At 37.5% G+C, this 20,710-nt stretch overlaps 1 protein-coding gene across 1 annotated transcript in view; it reads right to left on the reverse strand.

Annotated features, from left to right (window-relative positions):
• SEC63 (SEC63 homolog, protein translocation regulator) overlaps nucleotides 1-20,710 on the reverse strand; it is a 91,167-nt gene that overhangs the window by 29,098 nt on the left and 41,359 nt on the right. Inside the window, exons 5-13 of the mRNA XM_033234782.1 lie at nucleotides 15,576-15,637; nucleotides 14,922-14,980; nucleotides 13,545-13,595; nucleotides 11,007-11,115; nucleotides 8,790-8,884; nucleotides 8,553-8,685; nucleotides 6,725-6,817; nucleotides 5,203-5,357; nucleotides 3,750-3,897 (exon numbers count right to left, since the gene is read on the reverse strand). Of these exons, the coding sequence (XP_033090673.1) occupies nucleotides 3,750-3,897; nucleotides 5,203-5,357; nucleotides 6,725-6,817; nucleotides 8,553-8,685; nucleotides 8,790-8,884; nucleotides 11,007-11,115; nucleotides 13,545-13,595; nucleotides 14,922-14,980; nucleotides 15,576-15,637 (905 nt within the window). The remainder of the gene's footprint in view (nucleotides 1-3,749; nucleotides 3,898-5,202; nucleotides 5,358-6,724; nucleotides 6,818-8,552; nucleotides 8,686-8,789; nucleotides 8,885-11,006; nucleotides 11,116-13,544; nucleotides 13,596-14,921; nucleotides 14,981-15,575; nucleotides 15,638-20,710) is intronic.

A 20,710-nucleotide genomic window follows, 5' to 3' on the forward strand; every position in this document is an offset into this window, starting at 1 on the left:
ACTAAGGTTTAGCTAGGCGTGGTGTCTCATGCCTGTAATCCCATCACTTTGGGAGGCCAAGGTAGGCGGATGGCGTGGGCTCAGGAATTCGAGATCAGTGGGACAACATCACAAAACTCTGTCTCTACAAAAAATACAAAAGTTAGCCAGGCGTGATGGTGCAAGCCTGTAGTCTCAGCTACTCGGGAGGCTGAGGTGGAGGATAGCTTGAGCCTGGGAGGTGGAGGATGCAGTGAGAGCCAAGAGAGCGCCACTGCACTTCAGAGCAACAGAGTGAGACCCCGGCTCAAAAAAAAAAAAACACACAAAAAGAAACCGAGGTTCAGAAATAAAGTAAAATACCCAAACCCAAACCCACACAACACCTGCATTCGCATGCTAAGCTTCAAACCCAGGTTTTTGAAAACACAGTATAATGTGAGACTTACCATAACACAGTTCTCTCATAGTGACATAAAAATGGGGTTCTGTCACCCTATTAAACTGTGCAAACCTTACATTCACAAGATTTTACCTGTATGATCAATGTCTGTCTGAATATAATAATGACAACTAGTATTCCTAACCACACAAAAGAGACTTATTTTTTTAAAGGCAGGAACAAATATATCCTCTTTACACTAAAAAGCACTTTTGAAAAAGTATTTTTTCAATAAATGGTACTAAATACATGTTTTTGCAATTATTTAATTTTTAAAACCACATTTCTCACACATATCCCCAAAAACTCTACTATAAAGTTAATAAAACAAAATAAATAAAAATAACTCAAATATACCTTTCATTCAATTGTGATCATTAATTTATTTTTTCTACAGATTTTATCTGTAAGATAGTTCTTCTTATATATTTTTACCTACAATTTTAAGTTTGTTACGTTTACTTTTCATATTGGTCTGGCATTTACTAACACATCATCAGTTGAAAAGAATGACCTCCAATAATCTACAATTGCTATCTCAATTACTGGCTATAAGGTGCAGCAGCTGGGTATCAACAAAGGGTATAATATCCCTTCTTCACCCTGGAAGTCTCTATTATCAAAAATCAAATCTGGGCCACATATTCATCTACATTTTGCATTTTGCACAGTTGTATGTGCACGAGCACGTCATGTGAAATAACCACATGAATGCTGACCTGCTGTTTGGTGCTTTAAAGTGAAGAAAAGGACTACAAGAGATTCTATTACAGATTATTGCAAGGTAGGGAAGGAGATCCACCATCTCCAGCGTTACTATCATGCAGATGCCCCTTTCCTGCTTCTATACTTCTTCTACTCCTCCTTCATCAACTATAGCACCATTATTAGATAATTAGGCAGCATTGTAAAAATATAAATAAACTGTCTATACAAGATGCTATGGAGTGGAACATATGGTAATATTTATCGGTGAGGCTAAACACTCTTAAATTTCTACTTCCTATAAGAAAATCTCTTCTAATATTCATTTTTCTAAGAAGCATGTACTTTTTGGCCAGGCATGGTGGCTCACGCCTATGACCCCAGCATTCTGGGAGGCTAAGGTGGGTGAATCACCTGAGGTTGGGAGTTTGAGACCAGCCTGGCCAACATGGTGAAACTCTTATCTCCGCTAAAAATACAAAAATTAGCTGGGCATGGTGGCACATGCCTGTAATCCCAGCTACTGGAGAGGCTGAGGCAGGAGAATCACTTGAACCTAGAGGTGGAGGTTGCAGTAAGCCAAGATAGTGCCACTGCACTTCAGCCTGGGCAACAGAGCGAGACTGTCTCAAAAAAAAAAAAAGAAAGAAAGAAAAGGGTGTACTTTTAACAGTTCTTAATATCAAAAAGTATCTTTTTAAGTACCAAAATTTTTATTTGGACAGTTTCATTAAATCAGCACAGTCCTAAATACAGCTTTTACATTAGTATTTTTAAAGTCTGAAAACTCGTGGCCCCACAAGGCAACCCCAACTCCTCACCAAAGCAAATCAAGTTTTCTTTTTTTTTTTGAGACAGAGTCTCACTCTGTCACCCAGGCTGGGGTGCAGTGGCCGGATCTCAGCTCACTGCAAGCTCCGCCTCCCGGGTTTACACCATTCTCCTGCCTCAGCCTCCCGAGTAGCTGGGACTACAGGTGCCTGCCACCTCGCCCGGCTAGTTTTTTGAATTTTTTAGTAGAGACGGGGTTTCACCGTGTTAGCCAGGATGGTCTCGATCTCCTGACCTCATGATCTGCCCGTCTCGACCTCCCAAAGTGCTGGGATTACAGGCTTGAGCCACTGTGCCCAGCCAACAAACCAAGTTTTCATAACACGTATGCTACACTCCAGTCAAACTGAAACCAAACTGCACTGACTGCCTTCCTTTACCAATTATGCCAATCTTTGGGAGCCATTTACCTCTCCTCAATTCCTATTAGAATACAAGCTCAATAAGGAGAGGCTTTGTCTTACCACGGCTTCCCCAGGACCTAGAAGAATGCACAGCATTCAATATTTGCTGTATAAATAAATGGTACAATGTCTGTGTCATTCATTTTAACACTTAGCATATGTTATCTTGGTTTGTGTGTGTGTGTTTTAAATTTTATAAAAACAGAGTCTCACCATGTTGCCCAGGCTGGTCTCGAACTCCTGGGCTCAAGTGATCCCCCTGCCTTGGCCTCCAAAAGTGTTGGGATTAAAGGCGTGACACCACTGGGCCCAGGCCTTATCTTGTTTTTAATCCTATTGCTTCAACTAGACAATAAGCTCTCTTTAAAGACACAAACCAGGCGCGGTGGCTCTCACCTATAATCACAGCACTGTGGGAGGCCAAGGCCGGTGGATCAGTTGAGCCCAGAAGCTCGAGACCAGCCTGCGCAACGTGGTGAAACCCTGTCTCTACTAAAAACACAAAAAATAAAATTAGCCAGGTATGGTAGTGTGCACCTGTAGTCCCAGCTACTCAGGAGGCTGAGGTAGGAGGATTGCTTGAGCCTGGGAGGCAGAGGATGCAGTGAGCCAAAGTCGCACCACTGCACTCCAGCCTGGACGACAGACTGAGACCCTATCTCAAAAATTATTTATAAATAACTAAATAAAATAAAGACAGAAACCATTATTAATACATCCCTGTATTCTCGGTAACTAAAAGAATGTTCTCATAATGGTAACTTAGCGAATGTTAAAGCTCAGACCACCACCACAATGGAAGAATGGAGCAGATAGTCTCTAATTCTTTCAGTATTCTAAGACCATTCAGATATTGAAACAGAAACACAGGGCAATTATATAGGCAGAAAAATAGGCTTTATTTTTTTCCCTCAAAGAAAATATAGAGGTAGGGTAAGAAAAACACATGAAATGTGGCATAAAACATAGTAATTTTCAACATTTAATTAACATAAACAAGTTGGATTTTACAAATTTAATTTTACAACTAAGCAGCTATTTCTTTCATACTAATAATATATTTCAAATATCTCATTCTTTTATCATGCTTGGAAGTCTTCACCATTCTTTGTAAAGTTAAGAAATTGCTAAAAGTTGAACTACAGAACAGAGTTCTCAGACTTCATCCCATTATGAGGATAATAAAAGTAAGACTCTATCAGTTTTCTCAAACTATTAGGTATAAATCATTTTCCAACACAGGAAATCTGACAGGTAAACTACAGTTCTGCAAAGTCTAATAACAAGTCCTATTATTAAGTACAGTGTTTTGAGAATCCTGAGTCAAATAAATGAGAACCAATCTATCAAAAGGGAAGCAATGTTCAACAGAGAAACCTCCCACTTACCCTGTGATTTTATATCCATGGTCACATACGGAAAACTCCCAAGGACAGCCATAACCTCTTCATATTTTTCATCTTCAAGGAAGTGCAGTAGAGTGTGACGATCTGATTCTTTTAAACTCACCAAATCCTGGATAGTTTTAATTTTATACTGAATAAAAAAAAAAGAAAATACATAATTCCCTAACTCACAAAGCTTTTCATAAAAAGAAAATTACTCACATCTTAACTACAACAAAATCCAGCAACTTTTAGAAAAATGTTGATTCATGTGCATTTCAAAGCACAAAATAACCACATGGCATTTCATGACCTTTTTCTCCAAGAAAATTTGAATTAAAAAATTTTAAATTATAAAGTTAATACAGGCTTATTTTTTAAAATTAGAAAAAATAAAGTTGGAGGGTAAAAAATAAGAATCTTGACTCAACCAAAAACTTTGTCAATTGATGTCCTCAGTTAATTTTCAATTTTAATAACAAAAACCTTTAATTGCAATTAATAGGTTTACTATTACCAAACCTTTAATAATAAACCTTTACTTTTACCTAACAAAAGTAAAAATAAACCTCAATATAAGGTACACTTTCAAGGTTTTACTACACAATATTCTCATTTTTGTTATTCTTAAAATGTAGCTGTCACTGCAGTAATACCCGTCTTGGCAAAATGGTTACTTAGGAGCGTGTTCTTTAATTTTCCAGGTCTTTGGTGCTAGTTATTTTTCACTTTCAAAGACACAGATTAGATCATGAGGCATGTAAAATCTCTGCTTTCAGATTCTAAGGTGTTTAATTATGACTTAGCATATAATCAAATTTTAAGGGGAATATGAGTACTTAGAAGGACAGAAAACTCTGATATAAATTTCCAACATGTATTTATTAATTCTACATTAATATACTATCAAATCCAATGTCTATTCTCTGCTCACTTTATCTATTATATACAAAATAATGCTTAAAATCTCCTACTAGAATTGAACTTCAGTTTCTTGTATTTCCTCATTTATACAAATTTTTGTTATACCTTAAGATTCATTATCATGTTTGTACTATAGATTACATATTCTAAACAAGGACAGTCTTTAATTTAGTAAATGTTTTTGTTGTTCATACTTAACCAGTAAACAATTGCCCAACGTTTAAGCCAAGAATAAAATGACTGGAAAGTAGACAGTACATTTATTTTTGGTAACATAATGTAAGGAACTAACTGTTGACTGTTTAAATGCACCAACCTCCAAAATAGTAAAGCCACTTACAATAGTAAAGTACTATAAAACAGCTACCTAGTCAAGAAAATGTTAACAGAACCACCTGAAAGTTTTAGAATACTTAAGACATTCTAAATCTAAAAAATGCATAGTAACCATTTCCAGAAAACTTTTATTCATGTTACCTTTAAGTGACAGGACAAACTGCTCAAAACTGACTTTAAAGTAGCAAAGAATTACCTTCTTATGATTAGAAACCCGTCTAAGATTGTCCTCTTCAATATGAGGGAGCTGCAGAAGGGGAGACTTAAATTGCTGAAGTCCCTGAACAGCCATCTGAGAAAGCTTCATGCAGTTTTCTAGGGATGCCAAAGTTGGAGCACGAAACTCCCTTTCTTAGAAAGAATAGGAAAAAAAGAAACAGGGCTGGACTTTTTACATGTTCAGGAGTATAGAATTCATCACAAAAAACACAATTCACACTAAATCCTTCACAGTTATCTCAAATTTGAGGATCATAATGGAAGATTTTCCTTTAAAAGTTACCAGAGAAGATGCTAAAAATATACAAACTTGATCAAATGAACATTTTCCAGCAACAACCATTGATTTTTAAAAGAAAAATTATTTGCCTCACCTCAAATAATAGTAAATTATCAGACAGTATCAGTATCACCAATATATGACACCATGACAAGAACCAACATCGCCCGTAACAACAAACCATACCACTATCCTTTTTTAAGGGTATTCCTTTCCATTACTGATCACAAATTTCCTCATTCTTTTCCTTCCATAAAAAAAAAAAAAAAAAAAAATGGCTAGATGCCTGTAGGCATGTGGCTCATGACTATAATCCTAGGGCTTTGGGAAGCTGAAGTGGGAGGATTGCTTAAAGCTAGGAGTTGGAAACCAGACCAGTCTGGGCAACAAAGTGAGATCTCACCTCTACACAAAACGTAAAGTTAGCTCTGTGCTGTGGTATGCGCCTGTAGTTCCAACTATTCAGAGAGCTAAGGTAGAAGGACTGCTTGAGCCCAGGAGTTTGAGGCTGCAGTGAGCTATGATTACCCTACTGGACTCCAGCCCTGGTAGATGCTGTCTATGATTAATTAATAAAAATTACATAACATATGAATCACTATTATATCAGTTAAATAATTATTTCAAATTCACTGTTAGAAAAAAATAATGACCTAACTCAAAAATTATTCCAAGAAAAAGGAAATGTTAAATCTTTGCAAACAATTGAACAATAAAACAATTATCACGCCTGTAATCCCAGCACTTTGGGAGGCTGAGGCGGGTGGATCACAAGGTCAGGAGTTCAAGACCAGCCTGACCAACATGATGAAACCCCATCTCTACTAAAAATACAAAAATTAGCCGGGCGTGGTGGCATGCGCCTGTAATCCCAGCTACTTAGTAGGCTGAAGCAGGAGAATCGCTTCAACCCGGGAGGCAGAGGTTGCAGTGAGCCAAGATTTTGTCACTGCACTCCAGCCTGGGTGACAAAGCAAGACTCCATCTCAAACAACAACAACAACAACAACAACAAAAACCCCACAGTGGGCTGTGATATAGACTTTAAATAACAGAAAATACAGGAAAGAAATATGAAAAGCCATGAGTAAAACTAAAAAAGTTCACTGAACTGGCAGACAGAATTATACTGAGTACCCATAAATCCTAAAATATGAAGTATAATCTGTATATGCTTGCAATAAAAAGTATAACATAATTAACTATATTTCCTTCTCACCTTCACGGTTCCGGGCCATTACTATCAGTTGGCAGATTACATTAACCATTTCTTGAAGTAGGGCAGGACACTTTTTTAGCATGAATTGCTGATCTGCAAAAGAATAAAAAACCTGAAACAGATCATTTTAATTTTACAGTTAAAGCATCTTTACCACTGTGACCCAAAACTAATATTAACGTTATGCCACAAATATTTCACATGATCTCAGAATTTTACAGATTGAATGGAAGAGTTTCTCCTCAGTATCACTATGTCAAAAATCAGCCATAAAACCCTAGCTCAGATGAGACATTTCAAAGACAAATTTTTAATATCATAATGTTAGGCTTAATAAACCAATTCCCAACAAGGCATGGTGGCTGACACCTATAATCCCAGCACTTTGGGAGGCCGAGGTGGGCGGATCAACTAAATATGTCAAAATAAATATGTCAACTAAATACAGGGGGAGAGATGAGAGACACAGAAGAGAAGAAGAGGGCAACTTAGAGAAAGAGAGAGACTCTTTCATTTATACTGCATTTAATAACAGTTAACTATTAAGACCAAATTAACCTATGGATTTGGTACTCAACCTAACAATGATTTGTTTCCTGCTTCTTACAGGTAAGTAAAAATGGAGATGCTTATGCATCTGTACAGAACATTAGCAACAGAATTACTAGTTAATTCAATATTTCAAAGCAACTCCAATGATAATGCCTAAATAGTGCTCCTTCATTCCACCATAAGCATCCTGTCCTATCACCAATTACTAAGTATCACATGGCCTTGTTTTCAGAAGCATTTAATTGCATTACTGCCTTAAAGGAGGTGGGGGATGGTAGGATATCATTCAAAAAGAACATTTATTTCCTAGAGATAATAACTCTTTTATAACTGTAATTCAAATAATGTTGGTGAAAAAGAGGTAATGACATCCCTGGAAACGCTGTTGCCTCAATCAACTACTTTTCTTTTAAGCAAAATACATGGCTTCAAGTACTTATGAAGTTTTAAATAACCATAAAACAGACATTATTGTTAACCACTGTTGGAGGAAGCTTGCAGATGCTGCGGTGAGAGGTGTCGGTTGTTGTGAAATCCATTTTGCTCCCTCCAAAAACTTACAGAGTCGTTTAAAAAAAAATCATTAGGAACTTTTGTATGATCTGCAACTAACTAAACATTTCTCATACAGAGCATTCTCTCACCTTGAAACACTAAATTTTAACACCTGCCAAAATATCTGACTTACTTAGATCTTCACACCATTTGTGAAGTAATTATGTAGCACATACACTTCTTTTTTAAAAAGTCCTTGAGCAATTATTTGCCCAAAAAAGAACAGCAACAAAAAACATTGCACCACCATGCTATGGTTTGGGTCTGTTTCCCCACCCAAATCTCATGTTGAATGCTAATCCCCAATGCTGGAGGTGGGGCCTGGTGGGAGGTGACTGGATCGGGGGGCGGAGTTCTCCCTTTGGTGCTGTTCTCAAGATCCAGTTCTCACAAGACCCGGTTGTTTAAAAATGTGTGCCACCTTCCCCAACTCTTTCTTCCTCCTGCTCTGGCCATGTGAACACGTCTGCTCTGCCTGTGCCTGCTCTGCTCTGGCTTTGCCTTCTGCCATGAATAAAAGTTCCCTGAGGCCTCCCCGGCTCAGCCACGCTTCCTGTACAGCCTGCAGAAAAATGAGTCAATTAAACCTCTTTTGTTTATATATTACCCAGTCTCAGGTATTTCTTTAGAGCAATGGAGTACAAACTAATACACACCATTAAGTCTAATTAAATCTGCTGCTTCATCCCACTAAAACTGTAGATACCAGAATCACAAATACCTTCTTCAAGGGTCTCAGGAATTTTCATTCTAGCAAGATGAGACAGTAAAAGAACTCTGGCCTTCAGGCTATATGGGCAGGTAAGTGGAGGCTCATTCTTCTTTAAATTAATGCTGCCAATTTCTCTGATTAGCTAGAATAAATAAAATAATTATTCAAAAACACAGTTTTTTTTTAAAAAAAGTATTCACTTTAATATTTAACTGCTCATCGGGAGATTTGGGAAATTAGCCTAACCTGTGGTATTAGAATATTATCCGTTGGTCTGCTTGTGGCATCTTTATTGTACTGAGGATCAAATTCAGAAGCTCCAGCCAAAACCATGATAAGACCTAAGAAAACAAAATATGAAGGTAAATAAATATTCTCATTAATTCCCCCTCCTGAGATACTTAATTCACTTGAAAGTGAAGCACTTTTCTAAACATGCACAATGCTAAAAATTATCTGAACTCTACTGACAAGTATTCATTTCTTCCATAAAAAAAGTAACATCTCGCTTTTTAAAATGTACACAGCATCAACCACCACAAGTGAACAGAAGTATAGATCAAATAAAGCACACCAAAGCAACCAGAGGCACTAAAATCACTGAAAGTTCCACAGAAACTTTCTATAGAACATTAGTATTCTGTGTGGTATTAATAACTTAGTTGAAAAAGGGGGGCCCTATGGTTAAATAAAGCTGAAAATAATGTAAACAAGTTAAAAGTTTCTTTACTACATGACTTCTCAAGGCCTTGTATAAACTAATATGCACTGTCATTTTCCAAAAAATTTTATTATGGAACCCGGGAGGATTTTATGGAAATACACGATTAAAACCCACAGGCCAGTGGTGGCTCATGCCTACATGCCTCCCAGCACTTTGGGAGGCCAAGGCAGGCGAATCACGAAGTCAGGAATTCGAGACCAGCCAGTTCGAGACCAAGCTGGCCAACATGGTGAAACCCCATCTCTACTAAAAATACAAAACTTAACCAGGCAATAGTGGTGCACGCCTGTAATCCCAGCTACTTAGGAGGCTGAGGCAGGAGAAATCACTTGCACCTAGGAGGCGGATGTTGTGGTGAGCTCAGATCGCGCCACTGTACCCCAGCCTGGAAGACGAGAGAAACTTTGTCTCGGAGAAAAAAAAATTCATGTAATGTACTCACAAAAGGCAGGATAGTATAGAAGTTAAGTGCACAGACTTTGGTATTTTGTCACTTCCTAGTTAAATGACCTAGGATAATATTCTTCTTATCTGTGTATCTCAGCTTCTTCATATGTGCCTGACACACAGCAAGCACAGTACTTGTGTGAGGTATTACTATTACTACCCTCAAATATTTACTTAATAACAATTGGTCCTAAAACAGCTAAAATAACCTAGAATGTGTAAAGAAATCCACCAGCTAAACAATGCTTCCTGACAAAGCTGTGTGAGGATACTATCCTCAGAAAAAAAACAGAAATCAAAATGATTGAGGTAAAAAGCACACTTAAAATTATAAACATGAAACATTTTCATAAGGGAGTAAGTTTCTGTATTAACATTTCAATCCAGCTTTAGGAAGGGTAATATTTTCGGTAAGGCAAAGTAGTATTAACTCATTCAGAAATGTAAGATCTGTTCACACACAGTCATATATGATCATAAGTCTCTCTCATTACTAATTAGTAAAATTGCCAAATTCAAAATACAGAAAAGTCCATTTTGGTCCCAGAAACACAATTTAAAACTTACATTCTTTTATCTTTTTTTAAGGAGGGATGGAGGAGCATCTATGATTTTTGCAGAGCCATCATTCTGAAAGACAACACTCTATCTCCCAGGGATAAACTACAACGTTTGCTTTATATAATCAAAGAAAGTGAAAATTTTTTTCTTAAATTTTTAAATAAGAAATGGGAATGAAATATTCTAACAGTTTTCTTTCAACACACCTAAGACTTTTTATTTTTACTACAGTTAATACAGTATGACATAATAGTTTAAGGCTCAAGAACCAGACTGCCTGGGTTCAACCCTGGATATCACTTACTGTGTATTCTTGAGTGTGTTACTTTTCTGTGCCTCAGTTTCCTCATCTATAAGATGTACTTAAAAACAGAACTTACTTATGGGAGCAGAGCAAAAATTAAATGAGTCAAGACATGTACAGCAACTAGCAGTGTCTGGCATACAACAAATAATAAATGTTAGCTAGTATTACAAAACTTGCACGCATAAGGCTTATGGTAAAATTTCTGATGAAATACATAAGTAAACGTGAACAATGGAAATATAAATTAATAAATGTGATAAAGGGTGCTGGCATTTTTCTCTAGCTTTAATTATATAAATTAACTATTTATAAAACTGTACAATGGAATCTCACCAGTACAGAGTTAAGGAATATATATATAAACCCCACATAAATAAGTCACAAAATAATATGATTAATAGCAAAGTTACTTAAGTTTACTTACGTTTCATATCCATATTTCGGGTTTTATAAACAAAGTATGTATAAATCTGTGTTGTGCGTATTAGAATCTGGTCTCCACTATAGCGTATTGAGCGATACCACCAAGAGCCCTAAAACACAAATAAAATTAAGAAAGAAAGTATAAAAACTATGATAGGCTGGGAGAGGTGGCTCATGCCTGTAATCCCAGCACTTTGGGAGGCTGAGGTGAGAGGACTGCTTGAGTCCAGGAATTTGAGACTAGCCTGGGCAACATAGTGAGACCCTGTCTCTACAAAAGAAAAAGAAAAATGCAAACATTAGCCGGGCATGGTGGCACATGCCTCTAGTCCCAGCTGCTCAGGAAGCTGAGGTGGGAAGATTGCTAGAGCCCAGGAGGTCAGGGCTGCAGTAGCCATGATCACACTACTGCACTCCATCCTAGGTGACAGGGAGACTCTTGTCTCAAAAAAAAAAAAGCAAAACAAAATCCTGATAAATGTTAAGTTTGATGCAGGATATGTTTATGGTCAAATCTTCTAAATATTCATAAAACAACAAAAATACCTGAGTCTTACAATAAGCACCTCTTTGTTGCTATTTCAAGTGACTTCTTTAGCAAATATTTATACTGTCTGAAGCCTAAACACTAACCTAAGTCACTGCATATATATAATTAAAACATTTACCATTTTGGATAGAAATTCCTTAAAGACCAAAAAGGGGGCCGGGCGCAGTGGCTCAAGCCTGTAATCCCAGCACTTTGGGAGGCCGAGATGGGCGGATCACGGAGTCAGGAGATCGAGACCATCCTGGCTAACCCGGTGAAACCCCGTCTCCACTAAAAAAAATACAAAAAACTAGCCGGGCGAGGTGGCGGGCACCTGTAGTCCCAGCTACTCGGGAGGCTGAGGCAGGAGAATGGCGTGAACCCGGGAGGCGGAGCTTGCAGTGAGCTGAGATCCGGCCACTGCACTCCAGCCCCGGCGACAGAGTGAGACTCTATCTCCAAAAAAAAAAAGACCAAAAAGGGATAAAAAACTACCCACTGCTATAAGCACCAAGCTGGTTCTTGACACATAGCATGTCTTCAATAAATACTTGATAAACAAATGTAGGCGTAATTTTTTAAGTGACATGAAACTTTCATTCATATTACTTAATATGATTGGATTCTTGCAACAATCATTTGAAGAAGGCAAAACAAACAACTTAATTATTAGGTTCACTATGTGACTAAAAGGAACTCCAGGATCAGAAAGGCCACAAGTAACAAAAGTAATAAATGGTAAAAATCAAATGGTATCTCCATATTATAGTATTATACAGCTGCTTTAAAAAATGAGGCTGTTCTATATGTTGCATCCTCAATATATTAAGCAAAAAAAACAGAATAATGCATACATACAGTAAAATCTCATTAAAGGTTAATTTTTAAATGAATGTGTGTCGATGAATGTATAGAAAAAGATTCCAAAGAGAAAACACCAAACTTGGCAATGATTCCTAAATAAACAAAGTTGAGGGTGGTAGTACAGGAAGACTTTCATTTTAAACTTTAAATATATCTGTGTCAGCCAGGCATGGTGGTTCACACCTGTAAGCCTAGTACTTTGGGAGGCCGAGGCAGGATAATCATTTGCGTACCAAATGATTGTGGTACACACTTGTGGTCTTAGCTACTTGGGAGGCTGAGATGGGAGGATGTGCTTGAACCCAGGAGGTAGAGGCTGCAGAGAACCATGTTTGCAGCACCTTACTACAGCAAGACCTTGTCTTAAAAACAAATAACTAACAAAAATAAAATTATAACGGACAGTTTTCCCTGTATTTAAAATATATATACATAGATACACATATGTATGTATGTTATACATATATACATACACACATATGTATATGTATACGTATGTATATACGTATCTGTGTTAACTCAATTGTAACTTTCGTGATTTTTGTTTTTTTCTTTGAGACAGAGTCTCATTCTGTCTCCCAGGCTGGAGTGTAGCAGCACAATCTTCGCTCACTGCTACCTCTGCCTCCTGGGTTCCAACCAGCATGTCTGACTAATTTTGTATTTTTAGTAGAGACAGGGTTTCACCATGTTGGTCTCAAACTCCTGCCCTAAACTGATCTGCTCGCCTTGGCTTCCCAATACGCTAGGATTACAGGAGTAAGCCACCATGCTTGCTCAGTTGTGGGTAACTTTTGAATTGGGAGGATATACACATTATCATGCTCAAGTAATGTCACCTTTAGAAGACCTTTAATAGTATAGTTATATAATTTTTTTTTAAGTTGGGGTCTCACTCTGTGGCCCAGGCTGGAGTACAGTGGTGGGGTCATGGCTCACTGCAACCTCAAACACCTAGGCTCAAGCGATCCTCCCACCTCAGCTTCAGTGTTGAGATCACAGGTGTGAGCTGTCTCACCCAGCAAGATTCTTAAATTCAAGGATCAATATTCTAACATACATTTAAAATGTTATAGGGAGACTCCAAAACATGTCAATCTCCTTTCCAAATAAACGTTAACGTTAACTTAAAAAGCTACAACTTACCACCACCACTGGAAGGATAACCATAAATGCCAATCCATACACAAGTAAAACCTATAATTGAAGACAAAAATAATTACGGCCTTCATCAGGTAAATTAAAACAACATCCATGAATTTATTTTGAGGCTTACAATGGGGGAGCCACTATTAAAAGGATTCCTCATGTATTATCTTGTTTAATCCTTATTCTCAAACTCCAAGAGTAAGGTACCATTATTAACCTTACTTTTGTAGGTAGAAAACCTGCAGTACACATCAGTTACAAAACTTGTCCAAGACACAGTTAGTAAATTGTACAGCCAGGATTTGAACTCAAGTAGTTCAGCTCTATAGCCTATGTTCATATCCACTATAATAAATTACCTTTTAATTTGTCATTTGCTGACACAATACAGATAACACCAGTAAAACAGTTTTGTAAATTACATTTCCCTTCCAGTCAGGCAGGTACTTACATAGCCACAACCTCTCAGTAGTGTGCCCTGGGAACAAATGAGATAAGAAGTCCCTGGCCAAATGTTCCTTTAGCGAAATATCAAGAAGCCACTTCATAATGTTGACCAACAATTTTTATCTGCTGATTTTTCTCCTATTACTTGATCCTAAATCTGGTAGTAACTTATTCCTTCTTGACTATTCCTACTAAGCAGAAGCATGACAAACAAGCTTAAGCAGCAACTATATACCCCTCAAGGTAACCAATTTTAATCTGCCACAAAATAACTTAACAGTCATTTTCAAAACAAATTACAGACTGTGTGGATTTTGTTTTTATTGCCTCAAAGACAGCCTTTAAACAATTATTTTCAAGAAAGTTGAAGTAGGAATGTATCCCTGAGTAAGATAATTCCTGCCATTTTAGGGTTGCGGTACTATCACTGATTGAGACTGATATCCTACCTCCTCCTGAAATACCATATGGAATATATACAATTTAATTTATCATACATTAAAATTAGGCATAGTGCTCACGCTTATAATCCCAACATGGTGGGAGGCCAAGGCAGGCAAATCACTTGAGGTCATGAGTTAGAGTTTGAGACCAGCCTGGCCAGCATGGCAAAACCCCATCTATACAAAAAGTGCAAAAATTAGCCAGGCATGGTGGTGGGCACCTGTAATCCCAGCCACTCAGGGGGCTGAGGCAGGAGAATCACTTGAATGCGGGAGGCGGAGGTTGCAGTGAGCTGAATCACGCCACTGCTCTCCTGCCTGGGCAATAGAGCAAGACTCTGTCTCAAATGAATGAATGAATGAATGAATGAATAGCACACCAGTATTTTCTCTGTAACAGTTCTTCTTATATTACCAAGACAGATTGTACACAACAAAAATTTTGTCTAATACATTATAATGTATCTTATTTAAATGCACTCACCAGAATTGAATTTTTCTGGTCAACTATCCAAGCTGGCAGGGCAATTCCAAAGCTTGTGGCTGAAATAGAAAAAATATGAGTTTCTGAAGAATCTCTACTTTCAGTCTTAATAAATATATTAAATATATTTGGGATCTATAATATATCCCAAAACTCTCCCCCACAACACAAAAACAAACTTTGAGAAAGATGATCTTATTGGTAGGTCCCCATTACACAAAAGTTCAGGGATATAGTTTATATCTGAAACTTCAAATTTTTCAAGAAGGAAAACAAAACCCTGTGTAAGTACAAATTCCTTCTCTCAAGAAAATGTAAATTATTTTATATGTCCTGAGTTTACATAAACACTATGAACACATAAGAAAATATGAAGTCAGTAAAGAAAAATAGATTTTTTCCTCCAAATTTTTATCAACTAGTAATTGGAAATGATAGTGATTACTCTTCTCTCTGGACCAACTGAAATTATATCATTCAAACTAGTCTTCAGAAAGAAAAATAAAGCAAAAATTAATGAGAGCTCAATTTATCTATGTTAAACTCCACATGAGTATAAGTTTAGTAAGAAAATAATATTATTCCTTTAATCTGGTTTACATTTTTATAATATATATCATATCGCCAATATTTTAAAATCATCATTTACCACACCTTGAGGCCCATCTGGATTTCCAAATTCTTCCCAATTTTTCCGGGACTCTTCATCAGTTAAACTAGCATCAAAAGAACAAAGTTGCAAAATTAGAAAGCCACATCTGAAAAATAAGCACTCATGTAGACAAAACTCCATTAGCCAACCAACTCATTTCTTAGAAGATACTGATTCCATGAATCAAAAACAGTCACTCTGAAATCAGGAGAAAGGGAAAGGGAGGAGCAAGAAAGCTGCATTAACAGAAAATGCTAACTACTGCATCTTGATACTAATTCCTGATTGGCCCATGGTTCTCAAGCTTAGCCAGTTCAACGAGACCAAACTTTAAAGGCCACTACATTTTCCAAGAAGGCAGGGAGAACTGTAGGGAATTTTTTTCCCCCTTATACTCTCATATATTTTCCAAAATTTCTTCAATGAGCATGTTTATACATTAATAATGATAAATACGTATTTTTAAAAACATAAATTTAAATCATAATGGTAGCTTCCCTACAAAACAACAGCACCATATTCTGAAAGAAACAAATGACCACCACATGTAAAACTCCATTGCTGTGGGTAAGGTAATTTGCACTGTGCTAATATCATAATTTTCTCCTAAGCCAATTGCCAGAAGAACTAGGAAAATTTCTCCTAAACAGCAGCTTCCTAACCCAGGGAATGTGAAAGTTAAAGAGTAATTTTTAGATACCTAAAATGTAACCCCTGACTTTGACAATGGCTCAAGGTACTGAGTCAAGAGTAGTTTTATTCCAGTTCCCAGTGAAGACGTTAAAAGGCGTTAAAATAAATTCCCAATTCCTTAGGAAAATTTACAATATAGTTAAGGAATATAAGGCAGAACACCCTCCCCGTCCCAACACACATGCTCAAAAATGACCAATAACATAATAAGGAAGACATTCTTGGAGACCAATTGGTAAAAGACCTTGCATATGGTCAAATCTAATTTTAAGCATACTTCTGCTTCTCAAAACTTAAGAGTCAATGTAGTTTCTATTTAACAAAACTCCAATCTGAGATAGGCGATGCAGAAATACCTTTATAAAATAGCAAAAAGGACATTCATCAGTTTTCAATGACTTAAAAATATTTTTAAATTTATCAATTTAGTCATGTACGCAAACAGGTGCCTAGATATCTTTAATCCTTATTTAATTGTAACTCCACTTACACTATTCAATTAAAGGCCACAGAAAAATAAAGGGGCCAATGAAGAGCATTACTAGACAGGTTGCAAGTTAATAAGGAATAGTGTTAAGATTTTCTTTTCAAAATTGACGGATGTTTCTGAAAAAAATTTGTCCTAGATTCCCTGTACAACTGTCCATCCATCTCAGAGTTTTAGCTATTGTTTCTTTCACTATTGTCTAATATGGATCCTTCTGCCCAAAATAATCATCTCTGTCCCCTTCTGCCTTTGTGATTATGGCAGCAAAACAAACTGCTCTGTCCTCCATATAATACTCCCAGATTTTGCCAAATAAAGCACAGCTCATATCAGAGATATTCTGATTTTGCAACCTACACGGACGTATGAGTTATGATTACAGTAACTCACTCATTAAACTGACTTCTTTACATTAACTCACTCATTAAACTGACTTCTACAACTGCTGTGTGATGGAACCATGTTGAACATTCAATCTAATAAAATAAGTCAGCAACTTAAAGTCAGTTTAAGAAGCAAATGATTTTTTGTTACTTAGTATTTCAGTATAATACCACTTCTAAGAGTTAAAATGCTTAAAAATTGTGTAATTTTAGTATAATTCACATTTAACAAGCTTAAACAAGATCAATGATGCTAACAGAATTTTTGAAAATTTAATGAGTATAGTTTCCTAAACATAATTACAACCCTTAACTTTTTTGGGGTGACAGGGAAGATGATTATAGATTCTCTTATGAATCTAAAGAAATCTACGACCCCTTTGCCCTGGGAAAAATGCACACTACCAAGACACATAAATTGTGTATATAATTACAGGGACTCCAGATTACAAACCCTGATCTAAAGAATGCTTTCACTAACTGTAAACAAGTGACCATGAGTTGGCTATGCATAGTTATTATAAGTTACACGCTCATCTGTAAAAACCATATGCTTTTATAAAAATTAACCTATCTTTAAGGTGACAACAATGCTGCCCACTTGCTATAAAATAGCTTTAAAGATAGGTTTTACATCTGAGAGCAAAATCTCAATTCTATCTAGATAATGAACCAGAGAGTTCAATGGCATAACTCCTGATTAAAAAAAAAAAAAAAAAAAAAAAAACCCAGCTGGTTTATTATAATAGGCAACTAAGGAGAGAGAAATGATCTCAAATAACCTAAGCAAGTTCTAAAAAACTTTGCACATCAAAGCCTATATAACTGCATTCCAAGGCTGCTAGAGTTATTCATGAGACAGGAACTTCAACTCAAGCACTTAGAACTTATAGTTAGTAAAATATACACCTTTATCTAATTTAGCTATATTTATGCAAGTTACATAATCTCAAGGTTCTAGGTCCCACGATCATTTCACTTTTTCATTGATCTGATAGAAAGTCAACTATTTAAGATATTTTATACATAAAATATTCTATAGTTTAACCACAAAACTGAGTTAAAAGTTTAAAGGCCTTATATTATTCTTGTGCATTTTTCAGAATAGTGACCACACATCACAGATTTCCAGAAATCTGAGACAAAATCATAAACTTGAAAATGTTAAAATACCTGAAGACCGGGGGGATAGGGTGGGGAGATTTCACCAAAGCACTAAAATTAAAGCTACTAATTAAATAATCTTGGCCATCTGACTTCCTTTTGAAATGTCTTTTAAAATTACCTGAAGACAGCAATCAAGGCATACCAACACTTGTGAAAAGACAGTAAATGCTTGAAGGAGACACTAACTGAAAGACAGCAATCTCAAGGACAACTGCCATGCAGAAAATGTAATACGCACTTCAGAAATCCTAATGGCACTGCTTTATTTATTTATTATTATTTTTTGAGACGGAGTCTCGCTCTGTCGCTCGGGCTGGAGTGCAGTGGCTGGATCTCAGCTCACTGCAAGCTCCACCTCCCGGGTTTACTCCACTCTCCTCCCTCAGCCTCCCAAGTAGCCGGGACTACAGGCGCCCGCCACCTCGCCCGGCTAGTTTTTTTTTTTTTGTATTTTTTAGCAGAGACGGGGTTTCACAGTGTTAGCCAGGATGGTCTCGATCTCCTGACCTCGTGATCCGCCCGTCTCGGCCTCCCAAAGTGCTGGATTACAGGCTCGAGCCACCACGCCCAGCCAATGGCACTGCTTTATTACAGAATCATACAGTAATCCATACAGATAAACAGCAAGCCACAAAACAAGGGGCGAGAAGGGACATAGTCAATATCCTTTTTTTTTTTTTTTTTTTTTTTTTGAGACGGAGTCTCGCTCTGTCGCCCAGGCTGGAGTGCAGTGGCCGGATCTCAGCTCACTGCAAGCTCCGCCTCCCGGGTTTATGCCATTCTCCTGCCTCAGCCTCCTGAGTAGCTGGGACTACAGGCGCCCGCCACCTCGCCCGGCTACTTTTTTGTATTTTTTAGTAGAGACGGGGTTTCACCATGTTAGCCAGGATGGTCTCGATCTCCTGACCTCGTGATCTGCCCGTCTCGGCCTCCCAAAGTGCTGGGATTACAGGCTTGAGCCACCGTGCCCGGCCTCAATATCCTAAAAGTACAAAAATAAGTAAGGTGATACCTCCCAAACTTCTGTCATTCACATGCCACTTTCACAATTTGCTATTATAACTTATATCCAATTACAAGCAAACTTCTTATTGCATTTTGCAGATAATCATGTATCTTTTTGCCATCTGTGGCAACCCTGCATCAAGCAATTCTATCAGTGCCATTTTTCCAACAGCATGTGCTCACTTCATGTCCCTCTGTCACATTTTGGTAAGTCTCACAATATATCTAATGTTTTCACTATTATTTTATCTGTTATAGTGATATGTGATTTTTGACATTTCTATTGTCATTGGGGAGCTGCCACAGAAACTGCACCTGCAGAAGAAAAAGAACTTAATACACATGTGTTCCGAATGCTCCACTCACTGGCCATTCCCCCATCTCTCTCCCTCTCCTCTGCCTCCCTATTCCCTGACACACAACAAGATTCAAATTGGGCAAATCACTAACCCTAAAATGGCCTCTAAATGTTGAAACGAAAAAAAGACTCACGTCTCTCACTCTGAATCAAAAGCTAGAAATAACTAAGCTTAGTGAAGAAGGCATGTCAAAAGTCAAAACAAGCCAAAAGCTAGGCCGCTTGAGCCAAACAGTCAAGTTGTGAATTCAGAGCAACAGTGCTTAAAGGAACTTAAAAGTGAACACACAAATAAGAGGAAAGTGAAACAGCCTTGTTGCTGATTTGAAGAATGTTTCAGTGGTCTGGATAGAAGATTAAACTAGGCACAACATTCCCTTAAGCCAAAGCCTAATCCAGCAAGACCTTAACAAAGGCTGAGAGAGGTGAGGGAGCTGCAGCAGCTAGCAGATGTTGGTTTACGAGATTTTCCAAAATAAACCATCTCTACAACAGAAGTGCAAGGTGAAGTAGCAAGTGCTGATTTGGAAGCTGCAGCAAGTTATCCAGAAGATCTAGCTAAGATCACAACGAAGGTGGCTAAACAACAAATTTTCTTTTTTTTTTTTTTTTTTTTTTTCTCTTTTGAGACGGAGTCTTGCTCTGCCACCCAGGCTGGAGTGCAGTGGCTGGATCTCAGCTCACTGCAAGCTCCGCCTCCGGGTTTACGCCATTCTCCTGCCTCAGCCTCCCGAGTAGCTGGGACTACAGGCGCCCGCCTCGCCGCCCGGCTAGTTTTTTGTATTTTTAAGTAGAGACAGGGTTTCACCGTAGACAAAATAGCCTTATATTGGAAAAATAACGCCATTTAGGACTTTCATAGCTGGAGAGAAATAAACGCCTCACTTCAAAGCTTCAAAAGACAGGCTGACTCTCTTGGTAGAGGCTAATGCTGCTAGTGACTTTAACTTCAAGCCAATGCTGATGTGCCATTCCAAAAGTCCTAGAGCTCTTAAGATCTATGCTAAATCTACTCTACCATGCTCTATAAATAGAACAACAAAT

The sequence above is a fragment of the Trachypithecus francoisi genome, unplaced genomic scaffold (assembly GCF_009764315.1).
Source record: "Trachypithecus francoisi isolate TF-2019V2 unplaced genomic scaffold, Tfra_2.0 Lachesis_group15, whole genome shotgun sequence".
Lineage (NCBI taxonomy): Eukaryota > Metazoa > Chordata > Mammalia > Primates > Cercopithecidae > Trachypithecus > Trachypithecus francoisi.